This window comes from Triturus cristatus, chromosome 5_2 (genome assembly GCF_964204655.1).
Source record: "Triturus cristatus chromosome 5_2, aTriCri1.1, whole genome shotgun sequence".
Lineage (NCBI taxonomy): Eukaryota > Metazoa > Chordata > Amphibia > Caudata > Salamandridae > Triturus > Triturus cristatus.
In genome coordinates, this window is record NC_140588.1 from 955,043,743 (window position 1) to 955,069,789 (window position 26,047).

General features: G+C 48.4%; 1 protein-coding gene across 2 annotated transcripts in view; it reads right to left on the bottom strand.

Annotated features, from left to right (window-relative positions):
- The window catches only part of LOC146829460 (SWI/SNF-related matrix-associated actin-dependent regulator of chromatin subfamily A member 1), a 1,967,301-nt gene that overhangs the window by 555,593 nt on the left and 1,385,661 nt on the right, over positions 1 to 26,047 (bottom strand). For both annotated transcript variants that reach the window (XM_085608144.1, XM_085608145.1), the window contains one exon: positions 11,031 to 11,150. In XM_085608144.1, the coding sequence (XP_085464270.1) occupies positions 11,031 to 11,150 (120 nt within the window). The remainder of the gene's footprint in view (positions 1 to 11,030; positions 11,151 to 26,047) is intronic.

Sequence of the window (26,047 nt, forward strand, 5' to 3'; positions counted from 1 at the left end):
CGTGTGTAGATCCCACTATTCTGGAAGATGTAAGAGTCGTGGGTGCTCCCAGGAAACTTTGCAACAATATCTGTGATGATGTTCCCTGCATCACAGATCACCTGCACATTGATGGAGTGGGTGGACTTCCTGTTCCTGTAGATGTGCTCTGTCTCAGCTGGTGGACAGATTGGGATGTGTGTACCATCAATACAGCCGATGACATGGGGGAACTGTGCCATGTGATAAAAGTCTGTTTTTGTTTTCTGCAGTGCAGCCTGTGTGTTTGGGAAGCTTATGTAGTGGTGCATTCTCTGCATCATGGCATCCAGGAACTTCCTGAAGAAACGTGACAGGCAACTCTGGGATACCCCACCCACCGCAGCTATCACCACCTGATAACTGCCGGATGCCAACAGATGTAGGCTGCAGAGCACCTGCACATGTGGGGGTATGGCGTGCGCCCTTCTTATTGGCTGGTCCAGGAGTGGGTGAAGGTCCCTGATTAAGTCCATGATGGTTTCGGGGTGTAGCCTGTACCTCTCATGTATCTCTGCATCAGTCAGCTGGAATAGTGTGATGCGCTGTCTGTAGATGTGTTCCTCCCGTCGCCACACCCTCAGTCCTGCTGCCTGTAGACGTAGGCGCCTTGCAATGACGTACATGGCGGCCATGTTGTCCACGCTGTTGCATTTTGGGATTGCTTATGTGCATTGTTGATGGTTACCACCTGCTTTCCATCCGTGTTAATTACCGACTCTTATTTACCGATTTTCCTGGATTTCTTAATTACCGACTGCTCCTACATGTCATTTTAAATTTTTACCACTTCATATTTACCACTTCATATTTACCGATTCGTTAATAATGTATTCGGTAAATATGAATCGGTATTTTAGAATTCGGTAACTATGAATCGGTATTTACCGCCTCATATTTACCGAAAAGTGGTTTTTGGACTCCTACATCTCACTTGTCTGAATACCGGTCGGTAACGGCATATTTACCGAAAATCGGCCGTTACCGACCGGTATTTGGCTACCTACATGAGGCCCTTTGTGATGTAAATCAGACAAATGACGCAACAACGACAAGGTGGCTTCTTTACAAATCTCTTCAGTATCTGCAGCGATTAGCAAATCATCAACATACTGAATAAGGGTAGCGCCATCAGGTAAAACAATTGCATCAAGCTGTGTTTTTAAAGCCTGACTATATATTGATGGACTTTCACAGTAGCCTTGAGGAGCGCGTTTGAAGCGGAAGCTTCGGCCTCCTAAACTGAAGCCAAAAATATCCCTGCTCTCCTCGGCAATCGGGATGCTGAAGAAAGCATTTTTCAAGTCAATCACCGAGAACCAGGTGGCGGAAACTGGAATCATAGTCAATAGGGCAGTGATATCAGGAACAACTGGAAACTGTGGCACAACTATTTTATTGACTTCTCTAAGATCAATCACGAACCTGTAAACATGTGGCTGAGAAGGGTCAGTACGTTTCAAAACAGGCAGAACAGGACTATTACAAACGTTGCCTCTTGTCTCTTCAATTACATCTTTTTCAATCAAATCATAAATGATCGCTAGCAACGCCTTTTCACCTTCACTAGAGATCTTGTATTGGGGAATGCGTGGCAATTTAACATTGGCTTTCAATGTCACAACATATGGCGGTATTTTCAAAAGGCCCACATCATTAGGACCAGTAGCCCAAAGAATATCAGGAAGAAACGACAATTCGGTCGGAAGTTTATCCTTCGACAAATACATTGGAGAGATCACTTTCCTACCCAGTGTAAGTTGTACTCCCGAAGGAGACCAATATAATGTCGCATACAATCTTTTCAACAAATCCAATCCTAACAAGTTTTCACCACAACATGTCGTCAGAATAAGGGGTGCTTCCAATTCACAAGGTCCAACAGAAAGGGACATAGGACTAGAAATCGGATTCCTAACCGGGGCGCCAGAAAAACCTACTGAAACATGCATCTCGCCAGACAAAGATGCGCCAGGGAGTTTTGAGTGCATAATAGAACTCTTTGTAGCACCAGTATCCAACAGAAAAGGCTCTGACACACCTGATGTAATCACCTTAACATATGGTCCACTCTGATCTACTGGAACTGAAACAACTCCCTCTCTTTGTCTATGGCTGTCCTAGCAATCATTACCTTCGATATTCTCATCTTCTGCATAGTAGTCATCAGCATAGTACTGAGCCGTCCTACCAGACACGTTATTTTGCTGGTCAAAACTATTCATTGAATTCTGAGACGGAAGGGAACGCGCGTTCTGGGGTAAACTTCCACGTCCTCTACCTCTAGGAGCTTGTTGAACACCTCAACCTCTTGCGCCAGAAGCACCATTCGTACGCTGTAACAAAATAGGACAACTATACTTGAAATGACCCTCTTCTTTACAATATGAACACTGATTGGGACCTACAGGAACACGTGGTTGAGAAAACTCGAACCTTTGCGAGTTTCTCTGAAACTGTTGAGGTTGCGGATAGTTACTCTGACCACCACGTGGCGGATACGCCTGTTGTAAAAGAACCTTCGTCTTCAATTCTTTAGTTTTCTTTTCTGCTCTATCCTTCTCATCTTTATCCCTATTTTCGTAATACTGTGCAGTAGCCAATATTTGTGCTGAAGAGGAAACGGCCCAAGAACTCTCTGAATCTTTCAATTTCTTACACAGCTCGGGAAGCAAATTGTGCACAAACTTGTCAACGAACAACCGTTGACCACCTTCTGTACTCATATCTTGACCACTATGGTCGATAAACGTTTCCTCAAACCCGGTGAAGAAATCAGACACTGTTTCATCTTTCTTCTGCTTACACGCAGACAATTTATCCCAAGTCACACGCATCGCAGGCATTAAAGTCTTCATGTAAGTAATGATCCTAGCAGGAAGTTCTGCTACCAAAGGCTCAGGCTTGGCACCACCAACTTGTCTATCATTTGCAGTACTAATATTAGCCCATGAGTCACCTAACTCTTGCGCATGATCTGTATGGCGAATCAATCCCCACAAAGGCTGTGAAACAACATTCCCAAATAACATGTCTATGTCGGCTAAATTCATAATGCATGAGTTTGCAGTCTGTGATAATTCCTTATAATACCCTGCAGGGTTTTTACGGGGGTCAGGCAAAGTCTGCTTGAGGGCTAAAACTTCAGCTCGCTTCCAAGGAACATGTACCCAAACACGCTGAAAATGAGCTGGAACAGCATCAATTTGATTAGCGGCATCAGCCGCCACGGCGTCCTTCCATACCGGAGGGACTTCTCTCATTGGGTACTGTCGCACTTTTTTCCTAACTGAGGAGTCATGTTCAAACAGCGACTGGGAAGGATCCTTATTCCTAAAGGACAACAATGTCGCAACTGCTTTCTCAACATCGGAACCCACAATGGTAGCCCTTTGAAAACTCAAACCGTACACGGCACAAATCAGGCGGATTTGTTTCCAAATCATTATCCTCCAATTCCTCACAAAGGAAAGCACACATTTTCTCAAAAACGTATCTTTGTTTTGGTGCTTCCCATTGACGGAAGACATCCATAACAGACTCCACATCATATCTTAAAGGGTAAGTAACCCATTTACGCGCCATATGGTCAAATGCTTCTCTCTCTCGAGAATCAGGCAGCTGACTACGCAACTGCTTACGCTCCGAATCAGGGGTCATACCAGATGACCCAAAGAGAGGAAATATAAGGCTAGCAACAGTATCAGTCATTCTCTGTCGGACAGAGGGAGAAGTTGACGAAAGAACAGGAGGAAAAACAGAGGGAGGCAAGGCAGACGCAGATGCAGACGCAGAGGCAGTATCAGGAAGAACACCAGAAGAGGCAGTCGATGTAGTAGACAAAATCGTAGAAAGTACAGATGGAGCAGGTAGCGAAGTCGGCGGCCCTTGAGGGGGCTGCGCCATAGGAGTAGGAGCCAACTGAAGAGGAGCTGGCGGCTGTGGAAGAACCTGAGGCACAATAACTGGGGGTTGCACAACTAAAGGTTGCGGAGGTGCTGTAGCACTCTGCGCATAAGGGGGTGGCGAACTCAACAAGTGTGACATTAAAGGATCTTTCTCAAGTTCTCTTGCTGCATCTTGCTGAAGAAGCGGCAACACTGGATAACATTTATCGATCACCATTTTACGTTGCCTGTGCAACTGCTCACTCATCTGTTCTTCTTTCATTATCTTTAAACTGCATAGCAGCTTGCATTATTGAGATACCCTTTTCTCTCTTATTTCTCTTTGCTAATTTAATTTCCTTCTGTTTGGCTTCCTTACGCCATAGGCGGAAAGAGTCAAACATCGCCGGCCGGGCTTTCTTCTTAAACAGTTTAACCTCCAGATTATCCAGAATCTCTGTGTCAAAACTACCATATTGGGGCCATTTTAAAACACCATCTTTCCTGGTGTATCGGATCCATACTTCATTATATGTGATGGGGCCTACACCATGTTTCACATATAGTTCATAGGTTGGAGTTCCAATCGGAGGAACCGGACACGAGTCCTCCAATCGGGAATCCCTATTATAACCAAGACAAAACAAATTTCCAAGTCTGCTAAGACCAGGCATCTTCGCTCTCTAGTCTAGCTTCAAACTTCAAAGGATTATCGAATATGATAGTCTCGTGAATACACGAGTCCCTCGGCTTTGGTACTTGCAAGTTCCAAATCAAAGATCCCAAGGGGATACCAAACTAAGAACCAAACTAAGGACTGGGAGACGCTCCACTTATACTTAACTGAGGTATAGATGACGTCACCAGAAGACTCGGTTATCGTTTCGCTCTACCAATCATCAAGGGTCCAAAACAAGGCGATAGTCAGGGCAGCAGTCCTTCGTAGCCGTCGGGAAGCGGGGAACCTCGCAGCAAAGACTTTCGGACCACGTCGACATACAGGGGTCGATGAAGTGGCGGCCTTCCTCCAGAATTTTCACACAAAGCTCCTCACGAACCTCTGGCTTGGACCGGTACCGCTGAAATCGCCCTACGTTGGGCGCCAACTGAAGTACTGGGTTTTTCAGAACCCAGCGGTGCCAGGGAACACACCCTAAGACTTCGAGTCCTTCCTGTTTCAGACTACAGAAACCCAGAGTCTTCTTGGTGAAGTCAAAGATCGTATTTATTGGCTGCAACCAGTAACAGGTATCCTAGAAGTACAACACGGTGTATATTCTCAGGAGACTGCTCAACCTTACAAAGCCAGCCTTCTATTTTTATACAAAATATTATGCTTTAGGCAAACATTCCTTATTTTACAGTTGACCATTCACATATTTTCACTACAAAGAAAAAGCAAAGTCATGATGACAAGCCCATATTTCAGTTTGTTCAGCCCTCAATTAATTACCCAGCAAGGCTCGGTACTTTCATCAGATATCGACGGACCCCCAATAAAAACGGACACCTCCTCCTCGTAAAGCAAGTCACTCGCAAAGAAACAGGGACAGGTGTGTGTAAGATTAGGCATGGTTTGTGTGTGATGAAAGGTTTTATGATATGTTGTGCCTTGATACTAATCTCATTCGGCCACTGGGAAAGGAACTGGCCGAACAGGTTTGGCTTCAGGCAGTGGAGTCAGCTTGCCCAGGTCACAGAGGAGTCAGCAAAGGTGCATGTGTCCTTCAGACTCGTTTTTGGCTATATATTGATGGACTTTCACAGTAGCCTTGAGGAGCGCGTTTGAAGCGGAAGCTTCGGCCTCCTAAACTGAAGCCAAAAATATCCCTGCTCTCCTCGGCAATCGGGATGCTGAAGAAAGCATTTTTCAAGTCAATCACCGAGAACCAGGTGGCGGAAACTGGAATCATAGTCAATAGGGCAGTGATATCAGGAACAACTGGAAACTGTGGCACAACTATTTTATTGACTTCTCTAAGATCAATCACGAACCTGTAAACATGTGGCTGAGAAGGGTCAGTACGTTTCAAAACAGGCAGAACAGGACTATTACAAACGTTGCCTCTTGTCTCTTCAATTACATCTTTTTCAATCAAATCATAAATGATCGCTAGCAACGCCTTTTCACCTTCACTAGAGATCTTGTATTGGGGAATGCGTGGCAATTTAACATTGGCTTTCAATGTCACAACATATGGCGGTATTTTCAAAAGGCCCACATCATTAGGACCAGTAGCCCAAAGAATATCAGGAAGAAACGACAATTCGGTCGGAAGTTTATCCTTCGACAAATACATTGGAGAGATCACTTTCCTACCCAGTGTAAGTTGTACTCCCGAAGGAGACCAATATAATGTCGCATACAATCTTTTCAACAAATCCAATCCTAACAAGTTTTCACCACAACATGTCGTCAGAATAAGGGGTGCTTCCAATTCACAAGGTCCAACAGAAAGGGACATAGGACTAGAAATCGGATTCCTAACCGGGGCGCCAGAAAAACCTACTGAAACATGCATCTCGCCAGACAAAGATGCGCCAGGGAGTTTTGAGTGCATAATAGAACTCTTTGTAGCACCAGTATCCAACAGAAAAGGCTCTGACACACCTGATGTAATCACCTTAACATATGGTCCACTCTGATCTACTGGAACTGAAACAACTCCCTCTCTTTGTCTATGGCTGTCCTAGCAATCATTACCTTCGATATTCTCATCTTCTGCATAGTAGTCATCAGCATAGTACTGAGCCGTCCTACCAGACACGTTATTTTGCTGGTCAAAACTATTCATTGAATTCTGAGACGGAAGGGAACGCGCGTTCTGGGGTAAACTTCCACGTCCTCTACCTCTAGGAGCTTGTTGAACACCTCAACCTCTTGCGCCAGAAGCACCATTCGTACGCTGTAACAAAATAGGACAACTATACTTGAAATGACCCTCTTCTTTACAATATGAACACTGATTGGGACCTACAGGAACACGTGGTTGAGAAAACTCGAACCTTTGCGAGTTTCTCTGAAACTGTTGAGGTTGCGGATAGTTACTCTGACCACCACGTGGCGGATACGCCTGTTGTAAAAGAACCTTCGTCTTCAATTCTTTAGTTTTCTTTTCTGCTCTATCCTTCTCATCTTTATCCCTATTTTCGTAATACTGTGCAGTAGCCAATATTTGTGCTGAAGAGGAAACGGCCCAAGAACTCTCTGAATCTTTCAATTTCTTACACAGCTCGGGAAGCAAATTGTGCACAAACTTGTCAACGAACAACCGTTGACCACCTTCTGTACTCATATCTTGACCACTATGGTCGATAAACGTTTCCTCAAACCCGGTGAAGAAATCAGACACTGTTTCATCTTTCTTCTGCTTACACGCAGACAATTTATCCCAAGTCACACGCATCGCAGGCATTAAAGTCTTCATGTAAGTAATGATCCTAGCAGGAAGTTCTGCTACCAAAGGCTCAGGCTTGGCACCACCAACTTGTCTATCATTTGCAGTACTAATATTAGCCCATGAGTCACCTAACTCTTGCGCATGATCTGTATGGCGAATCAATCCCCACAAAGGCTGTGAAACAACATTCCCAAATAACATGTCTATGTCGGCTAAATTCATAATGCATGAGTTTGCAGTCTGTGATAATTCCTTATAATACCCTGCAGGGTTTTTACGGGGGTCAGGCAAAGTCTGCTTGAGGGCTAAAACTTCAGCTCGCTTCCAAGGAACATGTACCCAAACACGCTGAAAATGAGCTGGAACAGCATCAATTTGATTAGCGGCATCAGCCGCCACGGCGTCCTTCCATACCGGAGGGACTTCTCTCATTGGGTACTGTCGCACTTTTTTCCTAACTGAGGAGTCATGTTCAAACAGCGACTGGGAAGGATCCTTATTCCTAAAGGACAACAATGTCGCAACTGCTTTCTCAACATCGGAACCCACAATGGTAGCCCTTTGAAAACTCAAACCGTACACGGCACAAATCAGGCGGATTTGTTTCCAAATCATTATCCTCCAATTCCTCACAAAGGAAAGCACACATTTTCTCAAAAACGTATCTTTGTTTTGGTGCTTCCCATTGACGGAAGACATCCATAACAGACTCCACATCATATCTTAAAGGGTAAGTAACCCATTTACGCGCCATATGGTCAAATGCTTCTCTCTCTCGAGAATCAGGCAGCTGACTACGCAACTGCTTACGCTCCGAATCAGGGGTCATACCAGATGACCCAAAGAGAGGAAATATAAGGCTAGCAACAGTATCAGTCATTCTCTGTCGGACAGAGGGAGAAGTTGACGAAAGAACAGGAGGAAAAACAGAGGGAGGCAAGGCAGACGCAGATGCAGACGCAGAGGCAGTATCAGGAAGAACACCAGAAGAGGCAGTCGATGTAGTAGACAAAATCGTAGAAAGTACAGATGGAGCAGGTAGCGAAGTCGGCGGCCCTTGAGGGGGCTGCGCCATAGGAGTAGGAGCCAACTGAAGAGGAGCTGGCGGCTGTGGAAGAACCTGAGGCACAATAACTGGGGGTTGCACAACTAAAGGTTGCGGAGGTGCTGTAGCACTCTGCGCATAAGGGGGTGGCGAACTCAACAAGTGTGACATTAAAGGATCTTTCTCAAGTTCTCTTGCTGCATCTTGCTGAAGAAGCGGCAACACTGGATAACATTTATCGATCACCATTTTACGTTGCCTGTGCAACTGCTCACTCATCTGTTCTTCTTTCATTATCTTTAAACTGCATAGCAGCTTGCATTATTGAGATACCCTTTTCTCTCTTATTTCTCTTTGCTAATTTAATTTCCTTCTGTTTGGCTTCCTTACGCCATAGGCGGAAAGAGTCAAACATCGCCGGCCGGGCTTTCTTCTTAAACAGTTTAACCTCCAGATTATCCAGAATCTCTGTGTCAAAACTACCATATTGGGGCCATTTTAAAACACCATCTTTCCTGGTGTATCGGATCCATACTTCATTATATGTGATGGGGCCTACACCATGTTTCACATATAGTTCATAGGTTGGAGTTCCAATCGGAGGAACCGGACACGAGTCCTCCAATCGGGAATCCCTATTATAACCAAGACAAAACAAATTTCCAAGTCTGCTAAGACCAGGCATCTTCGCTCTCTAGTCTAGCTTCAAACTTCAAAGGATTATCGAATATGATAGTCTCGTGAATACACGAGTCCCTCGGCTTTGGTACTTGCAAGTTCCAAATCAAAGATCCCAAGGGGATACCAAACTAAGAACCAAACTAAGGACTGGGAGACGCTCCACTTATACTTAACTGAGGTATAGATGACGTCACCAGAAGACTCGGTTATCGTTTCGCTCTACCAATCATCAAGGGTCCAAAACAAGGCGATAGTCAGGGCAGCAGTCCTTCGTAGCCGTCGGGAAGCGGGGAACCTCGCAGCAAAGACTTTCGGACCACGTCGACATACAGGGGTCGATGAAGTGGCGGCCTTCCTCCAGAATTTTCACACAAAGCTCCTCACGAACCTCTGGCTTGGACCGGTACCGCTGAAATCGCCCTACGTTGGGCGCCAACTGAAGTACTGGGTTTTTCAGAACCCAGCGGTGCCAGGGAACACACCCTAAGACTTCGAGTCCTTCCTGTTTCAGACTACAGAAACCCAGAGTCTTCTTGGTGAAGTCAAAGATCGTATTTATTGGCTGCAACCAGTAACAGGTATCCTAGAAGTACAACACGGTGTATATTCTCAGGAGACTGCTCAACCTTACAAAGCCAGCCTTCTATTTTTATACAAAATATTATGCTTTAGGCAAACATTCCTTATTTTACAGTTGACCATTCACATATTTTCACTACAAAGAAAAAGCAAAGTCATGATGACAAGCCCATATTTCAGTTTGTTCAGCCCTCAATTAATTACCCAGCAAGGCTCGGTACTTTCATCAGATATCGACGGACCCCCAATAAAAACGGACACCTCCTCCTCGTAAAGCAAGTCACTCGCAAAGAAACAGGGACAGGTGTGTGTAAGATTAGGCATGGTTTGTGTGTGATGAAAGGTTTTATGATATGTTGTGCCTTGATACTAATCTCATTCGGCCACTGGGAAAGGAACTGGCCGAACAGGTTTGGCTTCAGGCAGTGGAGTCAGCTTGCCCAGGTCACAGAGGAGTCAGCAAAGGTGCATGTGTCCTTCAGACTCGTTTTTGGCCTTAGTCATTGGCCTATGTGAGGGCAATCAAAAAATGGCTGCCGTTCAAATGGAAACCGAGGGTTCAGGACGGAAACTCTGATTCAGGGTGATTTCGTCACCCGAATATGACGAAAATACTTCTGCATAGTATTCTAATCATTCTCGGTCTGCTGATACCAAAATCGTCATGATACGACGATGTTTATAACACGGGTCCAGAATTTTCAGTACCACAGAATGCTGCTTAAGAGGGCCTCCGGCGCCCTCTGCTGATGTCGATTGTTGGCGCCGCCCAGGGTGTTGTGGGGGATGTAGTCCCTATGCCACCAGGGGCCGTTCCCCTCACGGCGGCAGCTGGGTGCCTTCTGGCCCGAAACGCCGTTACCCTCACAGCAGCGATATTAGGCAAGTTCAGAATGCAAGCGTGTCCCCACTTGGGTGACTCTAGGGCTCAGGTAAAAGCACTACTAAAACACCGTTGTCAGTGTTTGGTAATTTTTAACACCGTTTATTGTCGTTTTAAAAATACCAGGTATTCCTAGTTTCAAGAAACAAGATTCAAGCATGTGAATCTGTGAAAACTCCACTTCTGTAGAAAAACTAAAATTGTTTATCTAGGGTATGTGGGTATAACATACGGACAGAAAGTACAGACTGAACAGGGTTTGTCATTTTTACCTGTATTCACATTTTATGTAACAATGAAAGTTGTTCACTGCAATAATAGAGTCCTTTAAAATTGGCCAATGGTTTTACTCAAAAGATAAACATAATGCATCATAATAATGTTACAACTTGAATATTTATACACTTCTATGTGGCTATATTGCTGATTGACGTATTTATTTATTTTAACTTACCAAAATATAATTCAAAATGTTTAGATATATAAAGTTATGATTATAAACATAATACAATGAACTCATATTTTAATGAAAATACCTTTTGTTTTTCTCGATAATCTTCACCTTCAAACTTGTATAAGCTTATCTCAGTATCCATTGTGAAGTTTCTGAGGGAACTTTCACCAAGTTTTTCTAACCGTTCTGCCATTTCAGCTGTCTAAAAAATTAATTTAATAAAAACAGTTGGGATTATTTTCAGATGGAGTATCAAATAGTACATAAAACAATATTAAGTAGTTAAAATAGATGATTTAACATATAAGAAAGCAAAGGTGATTAAAAATGTCCTAATTCATAAAGAAAGACCGAAAAACTGATGGGTATATTACAATATTTAATTGTAGCAAAACATTAAGCAACATTTCAGAAAACAGATTACTTTTAAAAATTGCAATTGAGTGCTCTGTAATATTGATGAGTGTATTTATCCCTCAGAAACCAGGCTGCAGGCAAACACTTTGAACAGTTCAACTTACTCTCTGCTTGTTAACTGCCAGAGCTGCAGTTTGATGTTTCACACACACACACAAGCAAACACACACACAGATATATATCTTCACCCAGGATACATGTCCCCCCCAAATTACAATATAAACCTACAAGGGAAAACAAACACTACACATATCACACGCAGTGCACGCAGTTGGAGTATTCAATACACCTCTCTCTTCCCTCCCAGCAACAGCCAAAAAAGGAAATACATAACCCTGCCAGAACAGAACATGCGCGTGAAGCCCCTTTTGGGGTGGGGTGGGGGAGTGAGATAGGGCAGACGGTGGCTACTGCGAAACAACTGTTGTAGCTGGGGCCGTTTGCTTCTGATGTTCATGGGGGCTGTCCTAATAGGGCTCTGTAAATTCGTTAACGTACACCTCTCCCATGCTTGACTTTCAAAGTAGTGAGGATAACCAGTCCAAGGCTTCTCAAGAAGGTTGTGAGCGGGGCAGAGGCTTAGAACTCAAAGGGTTTATAGCCAAAATAACTCACTGTCCAGCCCAGTGCTTTTCTAAGAAGTATTTTAATGTCACAGCAAAATGAAATACTACTTACATTTTTGCGAAGCAGCTCCAGGCTTATACAATCTATAGGTCTCCTAGCATAACATTCCTCACACCATTTACCATGACCTCACAGGGATCTTATGGTGTCCACAATATCTACTGTGTCCGGCTGGGATAAAAGGTCACAGGCAGAATTAGGCACTGGGAAGAGTACACTGTCAGGTTGTTCAGGCAACCATTATGTTGGGGAAGTTGATATTAGCTCATCAATAAAAAGAGGAAAGGAAGCAGTAGAATCAGGATGAATAGGTCCAGGAAGAAAGAAAGAAAGAGGTGAGGTGAGAGAAAGAGAAAAGGAAAGGCATGGGAAAAAAGGAAAGAGAATTAGAGTTCAAGACAAAACCCTTGGAGAACGAAAACTAAGGACGAAAGGAGAAACAAGAACTTCTAGGAAATGTGATTCTCCCTCCAACTTGCCAAGGTTTCCTCCTAAGATTCAAGCTGTAGGGACAGGAATGCTTTGTCCTGATCAAAGGAAATAAGTTTGCTGCCTTCTCGAATATTCTGAATCATAGATGGCATTCAATGAAGACTTTGCCACTTTAAAATCCAGTGCATTATAAGCAGCATTTAATTCTGAGTACTTGGGGATCAATTCATTGAGTACGTGTTTGGTTGATGGCACAATGTCCTGTTAAGACTGGCTGTGAGTCTGACAAGGTTGAAATGTTGACATTACACCATTGATTGGTTTATATTGAACACTGAGAAGACCATGAATTGATTCTAAAGTTAACTAGTGTACAACTTTTGGTTCTTATGCTGGATCTGTTATAAATATACAAATCTTGACTTTAAACTAGAGTACTACACCATTTGTACTATTTTCGATGTGTTACATGTTTCCTAAACACCTAGTTCTTTTATTGCATTTCTGTTTATGTATACTGCAATTGAAGTTCTCTGTCATATTAACTATATTTGTGATAAAGTACCCCCAGTAGTACATTATAAGGATATTGCAAATCACTGTGGAGTTCCATGACCATATAGAGGACCATATGAGGATATGGAGTGCTGAGGTAAATTGCAGTATCTTTATCAGGTACAGCAGGGGTGTACTTTATTCCTTATAATACATGGTCACAGCTTTCCCACAAGCCATTTGAATCATTGGTACGTGGCTTTTTCATATGAAATAAAAAAGCGTGTTTGCAAACATGCAGAATAAAAATATAATTTCTAGTACATAATTAAACACATTAAAAGCTGTTCGATATTTGCAGTAAAAAGATAATAGAATCAGTTTTTTTTTTTTTTAAAGCGCAGCAGACCGGAATGTCCAGAAAGATTGAAAGTTTTCTATAATTACCTAAGGAATGAAAATAAATCATGTTGTCATAAAAATCTCCTGCTTGTACTGTAAAGCTAGAAAAACAGAACAAGAAAGAAAAGCAAAGTTTCATTTTCATTCTTTAAACAGCTGCTTTAATTATGCACTGTGACCTGACCTACCTTTCCCCTCAACGGCTGGCTCTGGCAGCAGGCAAAGTGATGTCAGAACTCAACTGTAATAAGTTATTACTATTTAACAGGAGACTGGTCACATCACAATAAAGAAACTAGAGACAGTTTTTCTGCAGGGATTGCAGATTCACATGTATTATATATTTGATTCTATATGATTCAAATGAGCTTTTGTCCTATAAGTGGAGCTGAATAAAACACTTCACTAAATGACACCAATGATACTCATACTATGTAACCCTGGTTTCGGTTTGGTGTAAGGGTTTGTCCTAGTGTATATGCATGTGTTAGACGGACCGGGAGGGTCGGCCGAGGACAAGGGGAGAGGTCTCCGGGGAGAGCCGTCTCCAGCGATCGTACAGACAAATAACTTCCCCCCCCACAGACAGATACCACACAAGGATAAGATTTAGCGTTCTTTATATGCACTTCTTAAGGTACGATGAAATGGTACAAGGAGGTCTGGACTCAGGGGTCCCCTCGATTAAGTCTCTCAAGATAGGAAAAGGGGTAGCGGGACAGTCTGTTTACCAGTCTGGTAGTTCGGATGATATGGTGATTAGCTCACAATCCTCGAGCTTGGTGGTTTAGCTGGTACGGGCCGCGGCAGCGCCAGCAGGTCCCGGTGGAGATGGTCGATACACGGTCCGCGGCAGCGCCAGCAGGTCCCGGTGAAGATGGTCGAGGTACGGTCCGCGGCAGCGCCAGCAGGTCCCGGTGAAGGTGGTCGTTACAACGGTCCGCGGCAGCGCCAGCAGGTCCCGACGAGGATGGATGTTGCAGAAGGCCGCGGCAGCGCCAGCAGGCAGGACGATAGTTCGCAAGGTAGGGCTACGGCAGCGCCAGTAGTCCGTCAAGGCTGAGTTCTCTCGGTGTCTCTCGACTCCAGGATACAACTGCCTCCCTGCTCCGGAGCTGCCCCAGTTATAGGGCAGGCGCCCTTTGATGTCCGGACCCTCGCACTTGGAGGTCGGAGGGTCCGGGATGAAGGTGTCCAGACACCCAGCAGGGGGTGGAGCCAGCGCCTGGGGGAGCTGGAGGCGATCGGCACCTGGCGGGGGAGAGTCCTTGGCGCTTCGTTCTCCCATTGACCTGCCAAGTGGTCCGCTCACCTCCTGGGTGGAGGGTGGTGCCGGGATGTCGGGGCCGGCCAGGCCCAGGGTTAGGGTCGGATGGAGGCCACGCGGCCTCGTGGCGCAGGGCCCAAGATGGCGGCTTGACCCGGCCGGGGGAGCCGGTGGTGGCTTGGGTCCGTGATACATGGAGGTCCGAGGGCAGGAATTCCGTCGGGAGACGGGGTGCGGGTGATTCTCGTGGGTCACGCCTGGTGGGCCTGGGCTGGGGCCCTGTCATGCGGGGAGGGAGCCAGCCCTTCGTGTGGCCTGTCCAACATGCGTCCCCCCCAGCTGAAGGCGGGGAGAGTCACCCATCTCCTTGGGGACTTTCCTCGTCGAGGCGGAAAAAGCGTGACAGGCCATCCGCGTTGGCGTGGTCTTGGCCCGGTCGGTGCTCCACGGTGAAGTCCATTCCCTGCAGGGAGATGGACCAGCGCAATAGTTTTGGGTTCTCCCCCCCGCATCTGCATCAGCCACTGCAGGGGTCGATGGTCGGTTTGTACCCGGAAGTGGGTACCGAAGAGATAGGGCCGGAGCTTTTTGAGGGCCCACACCACTGCGAAGGCCTCCCTCTCGATTGTGCTCCAGCGCTGTTCTCGGGCCAGGAGACGTCGGCTGATGAAGGCCACCGGCTGGTCATGACCTTCGGGGTTCACTTGAGAAAGAACCGCCCCGATGCCGTGGTCGGAGGCGTCTGTCTGTACCACAAATTCCCGACTGTAATCGGGGGCCTGGAGTACAGGGGCGGTGCACAGGGCGGCCTTCAGCTTTTCGAAGGCCGCTTGACAATCGGGGGTCCAGTTAATCCGCTTCGGTAGGTTTTTGGACGTGAGACCCGTGAGGGGCCCCACAATGCTGCCGTAGTCCCTCACGAACCGCCGGTAGTAGCCGGTGAGCCCCAAGAAGGCTCGGACCTCGGTCTGGGTGACGGGGGGCTGCCAGGACTGGATGGCAGCAATTTTAAGTTGCAGCGGGGCCACCAGCCCGCTTCCCACCTGGTGCCCAAGGTAGGTCACGGACCCTTGACCAATTTGGCATTTGCCGGCCTTAATCGTGAGGCCGGCCCGCTGGAGGGCCTGTAGGACCTCTTGGAGGTGGAGGAGGTGGTCGGACCAGTGGCGGCTGTATACAGCGATATCGTCCAGGTAGGCCGCGCTGAACTCTTCGAGCCCCGCCAAGACCTGGTTCACAAGACGTTGAAACGTGGCGGGGGCGTTCTTCATGCCGAAGGGCATGACCTTGAAGTGGTAGTGGCCATCGGGGGTAGAGAAGGCAGATCGTTCCTGAGCCCGGGGTGTGAGGCCGATCTGCCAGTAGCCCGCTGTTAGGTCGAAGATACTGAGGTAGCGGGCGGCCCCCAGCCGGTCGATCAGTTCGTCCGCCCGGGGGATAGGATGAGCGTCGGTCCGGGTGACAGCGTTCAAGCCCCGGTAGTCGACGCAGAATCTCAGTTCAGGTGTGGTGCCGGGGGCAGCGGCTTTGGGTACCAATACAACCGGGCTGGCCCAGGGACTGTCCGAGGGCTCGATGACCCCGATCGTGAGCATTCTGGCTACTTCTTCTTGTATGCAAGCCCGTACCCGATCTGGTACGCGATAGGCCCGGTGTCGGATAGGGGGACTGTCCCCGGTGTCCACGTCGTGCAAGCACCAAGGGGTGACCCCGGGGGTGAGGGAGAACAGTGTAGCGAACCGCAGCAGGAGGTCCCGGCAGCCCTGTCGTTGCTCTGGGGTGAGGGCATCGGAGAGCCGGACCCCGTCCACGGAACCGTCGTCCTCCTGAGCCTTCAGTAGATCCGGGAGGGGTTCGGAGTCTTCCTCTGCCCCACTGTCCGTAGCCATCAGGAGGCTAAGTTCTGAGCGCACAAAGTGTGGTTTGAGTCTGTTGGTGTGGAGGACCCGAAGGGGGTTCCGGGGGTTCCCCATGTCGATGAGGTAAGTGACGGGGCTTTTGCGCTCGACCACTTTGAAGGGCCCCGTCCACTTATCTTGCAAGGCACATGGTTCGGTGGGGGACATCACCCACACTTGTTGACCAGGTTCGAACTCGACGGAGGAGGCATTGTGATCATACCACCTCTTCATGTCTTCCTGGCTGGCCTCGAGGTTCGCCTTGGCCATCTCCCTGAAGCGCCGAGTCTGGTTGCGTAGGGCCAGGAGGTACCTGAAGACGTCTGGAGGGGTCTTTAGGGGGGCCATCTCCCAACCTTCTTTGACTAGGCTGAGGGGCCCTCGCACAGGGTGCCCGTACAGGAGTTCGAAAGGGCTAAAACCGAGGGATTTCTGGGGAACTTCCCGGTAGGCGAAGAGGAGGCACGGGAGTAGTACATCCCACTGGCGACGGAGGGGCTCTTCCAATCCCCCAATCATCCCCTTGAGAGTGCGGTTGAATCGCTCCACTAGTCCATTCCCTTGGGGGTGATAGGGGGTCGTGAATCTGTAGGTGACCTCGCACTGTTGCCAGAGGGACTTCATGTATTTGGAGATGAAGTTCGTCCCTCGGTCGCTGACGACTTCTCGGGGGAAGCCCACCCGGGAGAAGATCCCCATTAGGGCCCGGCCAACCACCGGAGCAGTCACAGTTCGTAGGGGCACCGCCTCGGGGTAGCGGGTGGCGTGGTCCACCAGTACTAGGATGAACCTGTGTCCTTGCGCCGTGCGGGGGTCCAGGGGCCCCACAATGTCTATCCCTACCCTCTCGAACGGGGTAGTGACCACTGGGAAGGGTTGTAGAGGGGCTTTCAGCTTACGGCCACTCTTCCCGCTGGCTTGGCACGTGGGGCAGGACCGGCAGTGGTTCAGGACGTCGTTCCTCATCTTCGGCCAGAAAAAGTGGGTTACTAGGCGACTGTAAGTTTTGTCCTGGCCCAGGTGTCCAGCCAGGGGTACATCGTGGGCCAGGTTGAGCAGAAAGTCTCTGAAGCGGAGAGGTACCACTAGTACTCGACCGGCCCCTAGCTCCGCGATTCTTTGTTCGCTGTATAGCAGGTCGTTATCCCAGTAGACCCAGTGAGTTCCGGTGGAGTCCCCGGCGCTCTGGGCGCTGGCTTGTTGGCGGAGTCCCTCGAGGGAGGGGCAGGTCTTTTGCTCCTGGCGGAACTGTTCCTGGGTGGGCCCCCCTTCTTGACGCCATTGAGCCAGGCCGGGTAAGTCCTGGGGTTGCGTGTCCCCTTCGATCGTTGGTTCCGGGGGGTTGGCCTCGTCGTTGTCTTCTACTGGGGCGACCGGGGGCGGAGGTGCTGGCCATTCCGATTCTTCGGATCGGGGGACGGCACGGGCGGCCATGGACCGGGTGGTTACGCAGGCCCAGTCCGGGAGGCCCAGCATCCCCAGGTGCTCCCTTCTCTCAACGGTGGCCCACGGGGAACTCTCAAGGTCATTCCCCAGGAGGCAGTCCACGGGGGCATCATCCCGGACCGTCACCTTCAACAGGCCGGAGACCCCTCCCCATTCGAAGGGGACGCAGGCCATTTGACACAGACTTTCGGAGTTGTCGGCTGAGCGGACGGGGCAGAGAATGTTCGGCAGGATCTGCTCGGGCTTCACCAGGTGACAGCGGACGGCCGTCACACTGGCGCCTGTGTCACGTAAGGCCTCGGCCCGATGCCCATTAATGGTCACCCACTGTCCGTATTTCCTGGTGTTGGCGGGTAGGGGAGCCCGCGGGACCATGTCTTTTCCCCCTAGACATGCTAGAACCATGGCGGCCGGTTCCCACTCTTGCTGGGCCGGCTCATACTCTTCCTGTTCCTCTGATAGTCGTTCTTCCCCCAGGGCGGCGGCAGCCACCTGGCGGGGCTTGGGCGTTTGGTTCTGCGGGCAGCTCGGGTCATTGGCGTAGTGGCCGACTCGCTGGCATCGGTGGCACGTGACGTTGGCTCGGAACCCAGGACGCATCGGGGGGTTGCCCCGGCCGGTCGGGGGCGGGGTGCTGGTCACGGTTGTGGCCGGGGGGCTGTCTCTCCCTCGCCCCTGGCCTCCTCCTCCTCCCCGGGGACGGTGCTGGCCTTGGTTGCTTCGGTTTTGCTCGTGTGGTCCTCTCCGGCCCACTCGGGTGCTTTCCCATCGATCAGCCTCAGCGGCGAGCTGCCGGGGGTCAGTCAGTTTACTGTCGAGGAGGTGCTGCCTGAGCTCGACGAAACAGTTGTTCGACAGGTGTTCCCATACCATAAGGTTGAAGAGTTGTTCGTAGGTTGTTACCTGGCTCCCCTTGATCCAACCCTCGAAGGCTCGGCTGAAATAGTTGACGTACTCCACCCAAGTTGTACCCGGGATCTCTGAACCTCTGGCGGTACATCTCGGGTGTGAGGCCGTAGCGGGTGAGGAGGGCAGCCTTCATGTGGTCGTAGGACGACATTTGGTGATCTGGGAGCTGCAGCAGGGCATCGCGGCCTTCGTTGACGAACCTCCCCCATAGTCCGGCTCCCCAATCACTCCGGTCGATCCGGTGGGAGGTCATGGCGATCTCGTAGGCTTTGAACCACTGTTGTATGTCGTCTTCTCGAACATACTCTCGGACAACATCCTTGGGGATGTGGACTTTTTTCTCGGTTGCCCCCGGGGTGTGCGGTCGCTCAGGCATCCCCGGTTCTTTATTCTGTTTCCGAAGTTCTATTTCCGCCAGTTTGCGCTCGTGTTCGAGTGTTATTCTTTTTTCCTCAAGCTCTCTCTGTCTTTGCTTTTCTTCTCGCTCTTCTCGGAGCCGCAGATGCTCTAGATTTATTTTCTGCTCGGCTAACTTGAGTTCACCGTCCATCTTGAGTCGTGCCATTTCCAATTCGTGTAGTCTGGTTCTTTCTCTTTCCTGGATCTCCTCCTGCGAGAGGCCCGTTCCCCGCTCCTCGGGAGCCGTGGCGTTCCCCTCTGGTGCGACACTGTTTTGGTCGGAGGGTCCGGCGATCCCAGTTTCTGTCCACGACTCAAGGGCGTGCTTCAAATCATCTTTGGTACTCAGGCCGGTGGTAGCAATGCCTAGTTCCATGCAGAATTGTTTAAGTTCGCGGTGGCTATATTCTTCCAACTTATCCATTTGGAACTTTTCAGTGGAACCGCTATCTTTGGCTGACATCGTGGTTTTGTCGTGGGGTGAGCTACTCTCTGTACGATTACGCGTTGATTCGGATCGCGCCGCTGGCCACCAATGTTAGACGGACCGGGAGGGTCGGCCGAGGACAAGGGGAGAGGTCTCCGGGGAGAGCCGTCTCCAGCGATCGTACAGACAAATAACTTCCCCCCCACAGACAGATACCACACAAGGATAAGATTTAGCGTTCTTTATATGCACTTCTTAAGGTACGATGAAATGGTACAAGGAGGTCTGGACTCAGGGGTCCCCTCGATTAAGTCTCTCAAGATAGGAAAAGGGGTAGCGGGACAGTCTGTTTACCAGTCTGGTAGTTCGGATGATATGGTGATTAGCTCACAATCCTCGAGCTTGGTGGTTTAGCTGGTACGGGCCGCGGCAGCGCCAGCAGGTCCCGGTGGAGATGGTCGATACACGGTCCGCGGCAGCGCCAGCAGGTCCCGGTGAAGATGGTCGAGGTACGGTCCGCGGCAGCGCCAGCAGGTCCCGGTGAAGGTGGTCGTTACAACGGTCCGCGGCAGCGCCAGCAGGTCCCGACGAGGATGGATGTTGCAGAAGGCCGCGGCAGCGCCAGCAGGCAGGACGATAGTTCGCAAGGTAGGGCTACGGCAGCGCCAGTAGTCCGTCAAGGCTGAGTTCTCTCGGTGTCTCTCGACTCCAGGATACAACTGCCTCCCTGCTCCGGAGCTGCCCCAGTTATAGGGCAGGCGCCCTTTGATGTCCGGACCCTCGCACTTGGAGGTCGGAGGGTCCGGGATGAAGGTGTCCAGACACCCAGCAGGGGGTGGAGCCAGCGCCTGGGGGAGCTGGAGGCGATCGGCACCTGGCGGGGGAGAGTCCTTGGCGCTTCGTTCTCCCATTGACCTGCCAAGTGGTCCGCTCACCTCCTGGGTGGAGGGTGGTGCCGGGATGTCGGGGCCGGCCAGGCCCAGGGTTAGGGTCGGATGGAGGCCACGCGGCCTCGTGGCGCAGGGCCCAAGATGGCGGCTTGACCCGGCCGGGGGAGCCGGTGGTGGCTTGGGTCCGTGATACATGGAGGTCCGAGGGCAGGAATTCCGTCGGGAGACGGGGTGCGGGTGATTCTCGTGGGTCACGCCTGGTGGGCCTGGGCTGGGGCCCTGTCATGCGGGGAGGGAGCCAGCCCTTCGTGTGGCCTGTCCAACAGCATGTATAATATAGGCCAGGATATTTTGACATGTTTAGTGAGCTTAGAAATAGCCTTTAGAGTGCAGGCTCCGAATGATGCAACGTAGGCAGCTGCTTTAATAAGTTGCTTGCTTTTGGAAGGCATGGCTGTCAATGGAACAAATGTCTCTCTGGTGTTTTTCTTGAATCTTTGCACAGACCGTCTTATTAGAGCTTCCTTCATTTGCTTGTAGTTCATTTGATCTGCCACAAGAACCCTCTTGTGGCTGATCGAAGGAACTATGAGCAAATGAAGGAAGCTCTGATAAGAAGGCCCATGCTAAAATTCAAGAAAAATAACAGAGTGGAAGTTGTTCCATTTTGGAGCTGGATTTATTGTGAGTTGTCACTTAAATGAGTGGGTGGCAGGAATGGAGGGCAACAACTGGTATGCCCTTAACCAAAGCATTCCATCTCAATCAGTCAATACTTGTTGAACAAGTCACTTACCTTCGGTAACACCTTATCTGGTAGAGACTTTATCTAGCCGCAGATTCTTTATGTTAGACTTTTCCCCAGGCGTATACCTCTGCACCGGTAGGCGGCATCTTTCTGCTCTGTATTGATGCTGGAAGTGATATGCACTGTGTCTATATAGGTGCCACCCCAGTGCACTAATGTTAGCTCCTTTTCTCAACTTTCCACGCTAGGAGCACAGAGCCACGAGGAACATTTAAAACTGGTGTGAATTTCTATGGCCCTTAGAAGGGTGACCTTCACACTATAATCAGTTCACCCAGCGGGGAGGATGGGAGGGTAGGTAAGGAATCTGCAGCTAGATAGTCTCTACCACATAAGGCGTTATTGAAGGTAAGTCATTTGTTCACAGTCACAGCCAGTTGACCGGACACTCTGCCTGCCCCCATTCCGCCTCACGCCACAGTGGGACCACAGTTCCCAGCAGCACACGCGGCGCGCACGCCGCCAACGCGTCTCTCAAGCGCAAGGAGGCGTTTTTAAGGAGAGCAGGGCTCCGGTGGAGTGGGATTCCTGCCACAGTCACAGCCAGTTGACCGGACACTCTGCCTGCCGCCATTCCGCCTCACGCCACAGTGGGACCACAACTTCCAGCAGCACACGCGGCGCGCACGCCGCCAACGCGTCTCTCAAGCGCCAGGAGGTGTTTTTAAGGTGAACAGAGTACCCGCGTCGCGGGAGGCGTGTGGGTGAAGCCCGGGCCAAGGGCGGGGCCGTCTTATGCCATCAGAGGCCGAAGGAGGCCGGGCTGGGCCACGCTCTTGGCTGGTGCACCGAAATATTAGTCCTCAAGTGGGTAAGAGATATGCTACCAGAAACCTCAATTTACTTTGTTATAATATTTTTTTGATTGATTCCCTGCGACCTTGCTGCCCTTCGCCAAAAAAACCTGCGGCGACCTGGACAAGAAAGTCAGAAGTATTGTGGACTCGAGGTTTCAGTAACTCAATTGTACTGAATAGTCCTTGGATGCCAACATTAGGGTGGGAGAATCTAACAGGCGGCTGAAATAGATAGCAGTCTAGTATTATTGGGAAGTTGGAAAAAGATAAACTGGGTTGTGACTGTAATAATACGCTGTTGGCTTGGTTCAGTTTTCTTTTTCTTTTTGTCTAACTGTGCCTGATATGATATCGAAGGATAAAGATTAAGTATTTTAGCCACATTGCATTTGGGATTGTAACCGATAAAACCGAACAATACTGTTGTGGGGGGGGGGGGGGGGGGGGGGAGAACAAACAAAGGGGATACCAATGAGCCAGAATATGAGGAGATCTTATGCAGGACCATAGGAATGCAAACTGATATAGACAATCCCTCCTGTTTAGGTAATGCTAATGAGATAGTTGGGGCAGTAGAGCAAACTGTGGCGGATATTTTCAAAACTGCTTTAGATTCTGTTCGGACCCAGATAAACAACTGCATGGACATTAAAATGAGGGCTATGGATTGTAAAGTTGATCAGTTAAATATGATCATAGCTCAATTAGGCACCATGATTGGGGATGTGAATAGAACAATTGAAGAAGGGGCAAAACTTCTAGCTGAATTCAGGACCGTGCAAATTGAAAGTATCAAAGCCGGTAGTGATAAACCAATTCTAAAACAACTGAGAACTGAAGCAGCAAATAGTATTGGGATTGCAGGAAGAATAGCAGAGCCAATAGGGGATATAGAGGCATATAGAAAGACTGAAACCCGACCTGATAATAGAATAGACCACTCCGAAAAGGCTAGCTCTAGGGTACGAGTGTTCAGCCCAAAGGGGACTGATTTAATCCCAAACCCTGATGTTCTAAAGTTACCCCCAGCCGCATGTCCCTATGTCCTGATACTAGCTGGCGCCCCAGCCCTGAGAAGGGAGCAAAATGAAACCTGGCATAATCTTAGAAACAAAGCCATAGATTGGCTTTCCAAATATAAAAAATTCAATCCCCACAAAATGAATAAAATCTTAATGGTACGCAGGTAGGGTGGGTGGGGGACTCTGCAAAAGACGTACAGGGAGATTGCATTGTTATAAACTTCCGGCGTACTCACATAGTTCGTAACTTGCTGAGAGCATACGAGGAGACACTAACACAGAATACTAGCATCCACGCCCTCCCCTTGGGTTACTTTTATAGACCGGGTAGTACAGAAATAAGTTACAATCACGTAATACTTTATTCCCCCACACCCTCAATAGCTTCCAAGAGTTATCATCCCTAGAGGCTGTTGATTGACTGCAAGTGCTAAATGTTCCAGCTAAGGAAATACTGGGAATATCTACAGAGAGAGGTCAAGAGGAGAAATTCAAGGCCCCCAATTACTATGTCCCTGGATACAAATGAAGAAGAAAAAGAGCGGGATAGGGGTGGGAATTCATCAATGACCCAATTACCATCAGTGAGTAAGGCAGAGGAGCTCCCATTGGTAAAGGTGGCAAAAAACACAAGTAACAAGCCGATAGATGAACCCACGATATCCACAAGTGCTGATAATCTTGTGGAACTAAAAATAATCTCATGGAATATAGCGGGTCTCGGAAGGAACGTTAGCGATCCTGAGTGAAATGATTACATTGGAACAAGTGATATTTGTCTCCTGCAGGAGACTTGGGCGACAAAGACCCCACACAGAGTAGGGTATAAGACATTTTGTGTAGACGCAGTCCAATCAGTAAGATGAAGGCCCTTGGGGGGCCTTGTAATATGGGTGAAAGTAACCCTTGATGTTAGAATTACCCAATTATGTACTAGTTCTCTTGACATACTTGGAATAAAAATAATAACGAAGGATAGAAGGGTGCTGCACCTATATAATATTGACAAAAGACCAGGCCCAGTTTCCAAGGAGTCATTAATAATAGAACAAATGGACTCTATTTTAAACTCACTAGACGCAAGAACAAGTGTAGTAATAGGTGGCGACTTAAACTGCAACTACGAACCTATTACAGGGCTCGGAAATATTTTTGATGACGAAGACAGCGCCAACAACATCCCTACATTGTATAACACTAACCTGGTCCCATGTACTGTGTTAGCGCTCCAGATCATGAGAGTAGTGGTTGGGCACGGTCCAAGAGCATGTAACGGTCGTTTGCCATCAGACACACCAAAGGCCCCTACATTTTGCAGAAGCAATTCCCAGAGCAAAATAGACTACATAATGGTATCTTTGGATATTTGGTCTCATGCAGTAGACTTAGAGATCATGCCTAGAATAGAGAGCGACCACCGTCCGCTCCAGCTGTTACTTCATAATGGGCTACTTTCTAGTGTAATTAAGAGCAATGAGACAACCCATATAAGCTCTGATGATGTTTTAGTCAGCAACAACCGTCGCTCACTAAAATGGGCATATATGTTGGAGCATGGTGAAGTATTGGCAAGCATTTACATCACATTTGCCAATATTTTCTGTAGACAAATGACCACACCGTTGGAGGGAAATCTATTTTTAGACTTACACAACGGGTTTTTTAAAGCTCTCGTCCCATTGGTAACCAAAATGCCAAAAAAGACTGGTGGAGATGTAAAGCCTATGCTGGGAGGGAAATCCTGGTATAATATGGATTGCCGCAATGCTAAGGCTGAACTGCTCCAAGCTATAAAAAATAATAATTTGGTTAATGTAAAAGATGCCAGACTTAAATACAGGAAAGTACAAGAGAAGGCCAAAACATCATGGGACGATGAGAATTGGTCAGATTAGCTCATTGCTGCCAAGAATAAAGACCAAATGACCATCTGGAGATAAGTGGCTGAAGGAAATTAAAAAGAAAAAGAAACTAAGGATGTTTATCTCGATGAAATTACTTGGACTGAACACTTTACCAAGCTATACGGCGCACCAGAGAAGGGTAGGGCACTATCAAAAGATAGGTTATTGCAAAGTCCAAGTGAAGCTAATTTAGATTTCGATCTAGAGGAAACAACACTGGCTATTAACCGAGTCAAAAACGGGAAAGCACCCGGACTAGATAAAATCCTTGGAGATTTGTACAAGCACGAAACTAGCGTCTGGGGCCCCTACATCAATGCTGTAGCCGCGGGTGCAGATCTTCCGGAGACATGGAGGGGGGCGGAAATCGTCACAATTTTTAAAAAGGGCAATAGGAGCGATCCTGCAAACTATCGCCCAATTAGTTTAATCGATATCTTACAAAAGATTTATGCAAGACATATTTTAAATCGTATGAACATATGGATTGAGGAAAACACAGTCCTCTCAAAGTTTCAGGCAGGGTTCAGATCAAAAATAAGTACTATAGATCAGGTCTTTAGGTTTTGTTGCCTATGCTGGAAGTATGTAAACATAAGAAAGGGGCATTTATATATAGCCTTTGTAGACCTTAGAGCTGTGTTTGATCTCATTCCCAGTGATTTGTTGTGGGAGTCACTAAGCAGCCAAGGACTGCCAGCTAATCTTTTACAACAGATTATGAGACTGCATGCAAACAACTATGCTAAGGTTAGGTGGGGCCCGGGGGGCGAACTAACAAGCCCAATCCCCATAAATAGGGGGGTTCGTCAAGGTTGCGTATTGGCACCCACGTTATTTTCATTGTTCGTCAACGACATTCCATCCTTTTTAGAGGGCTGTAATAATGATGCACCAAGGTTGAGGGGAGAAAGGATACCAGCCCTCCTTTTCGCTGATGATACCATATTAATATCGCA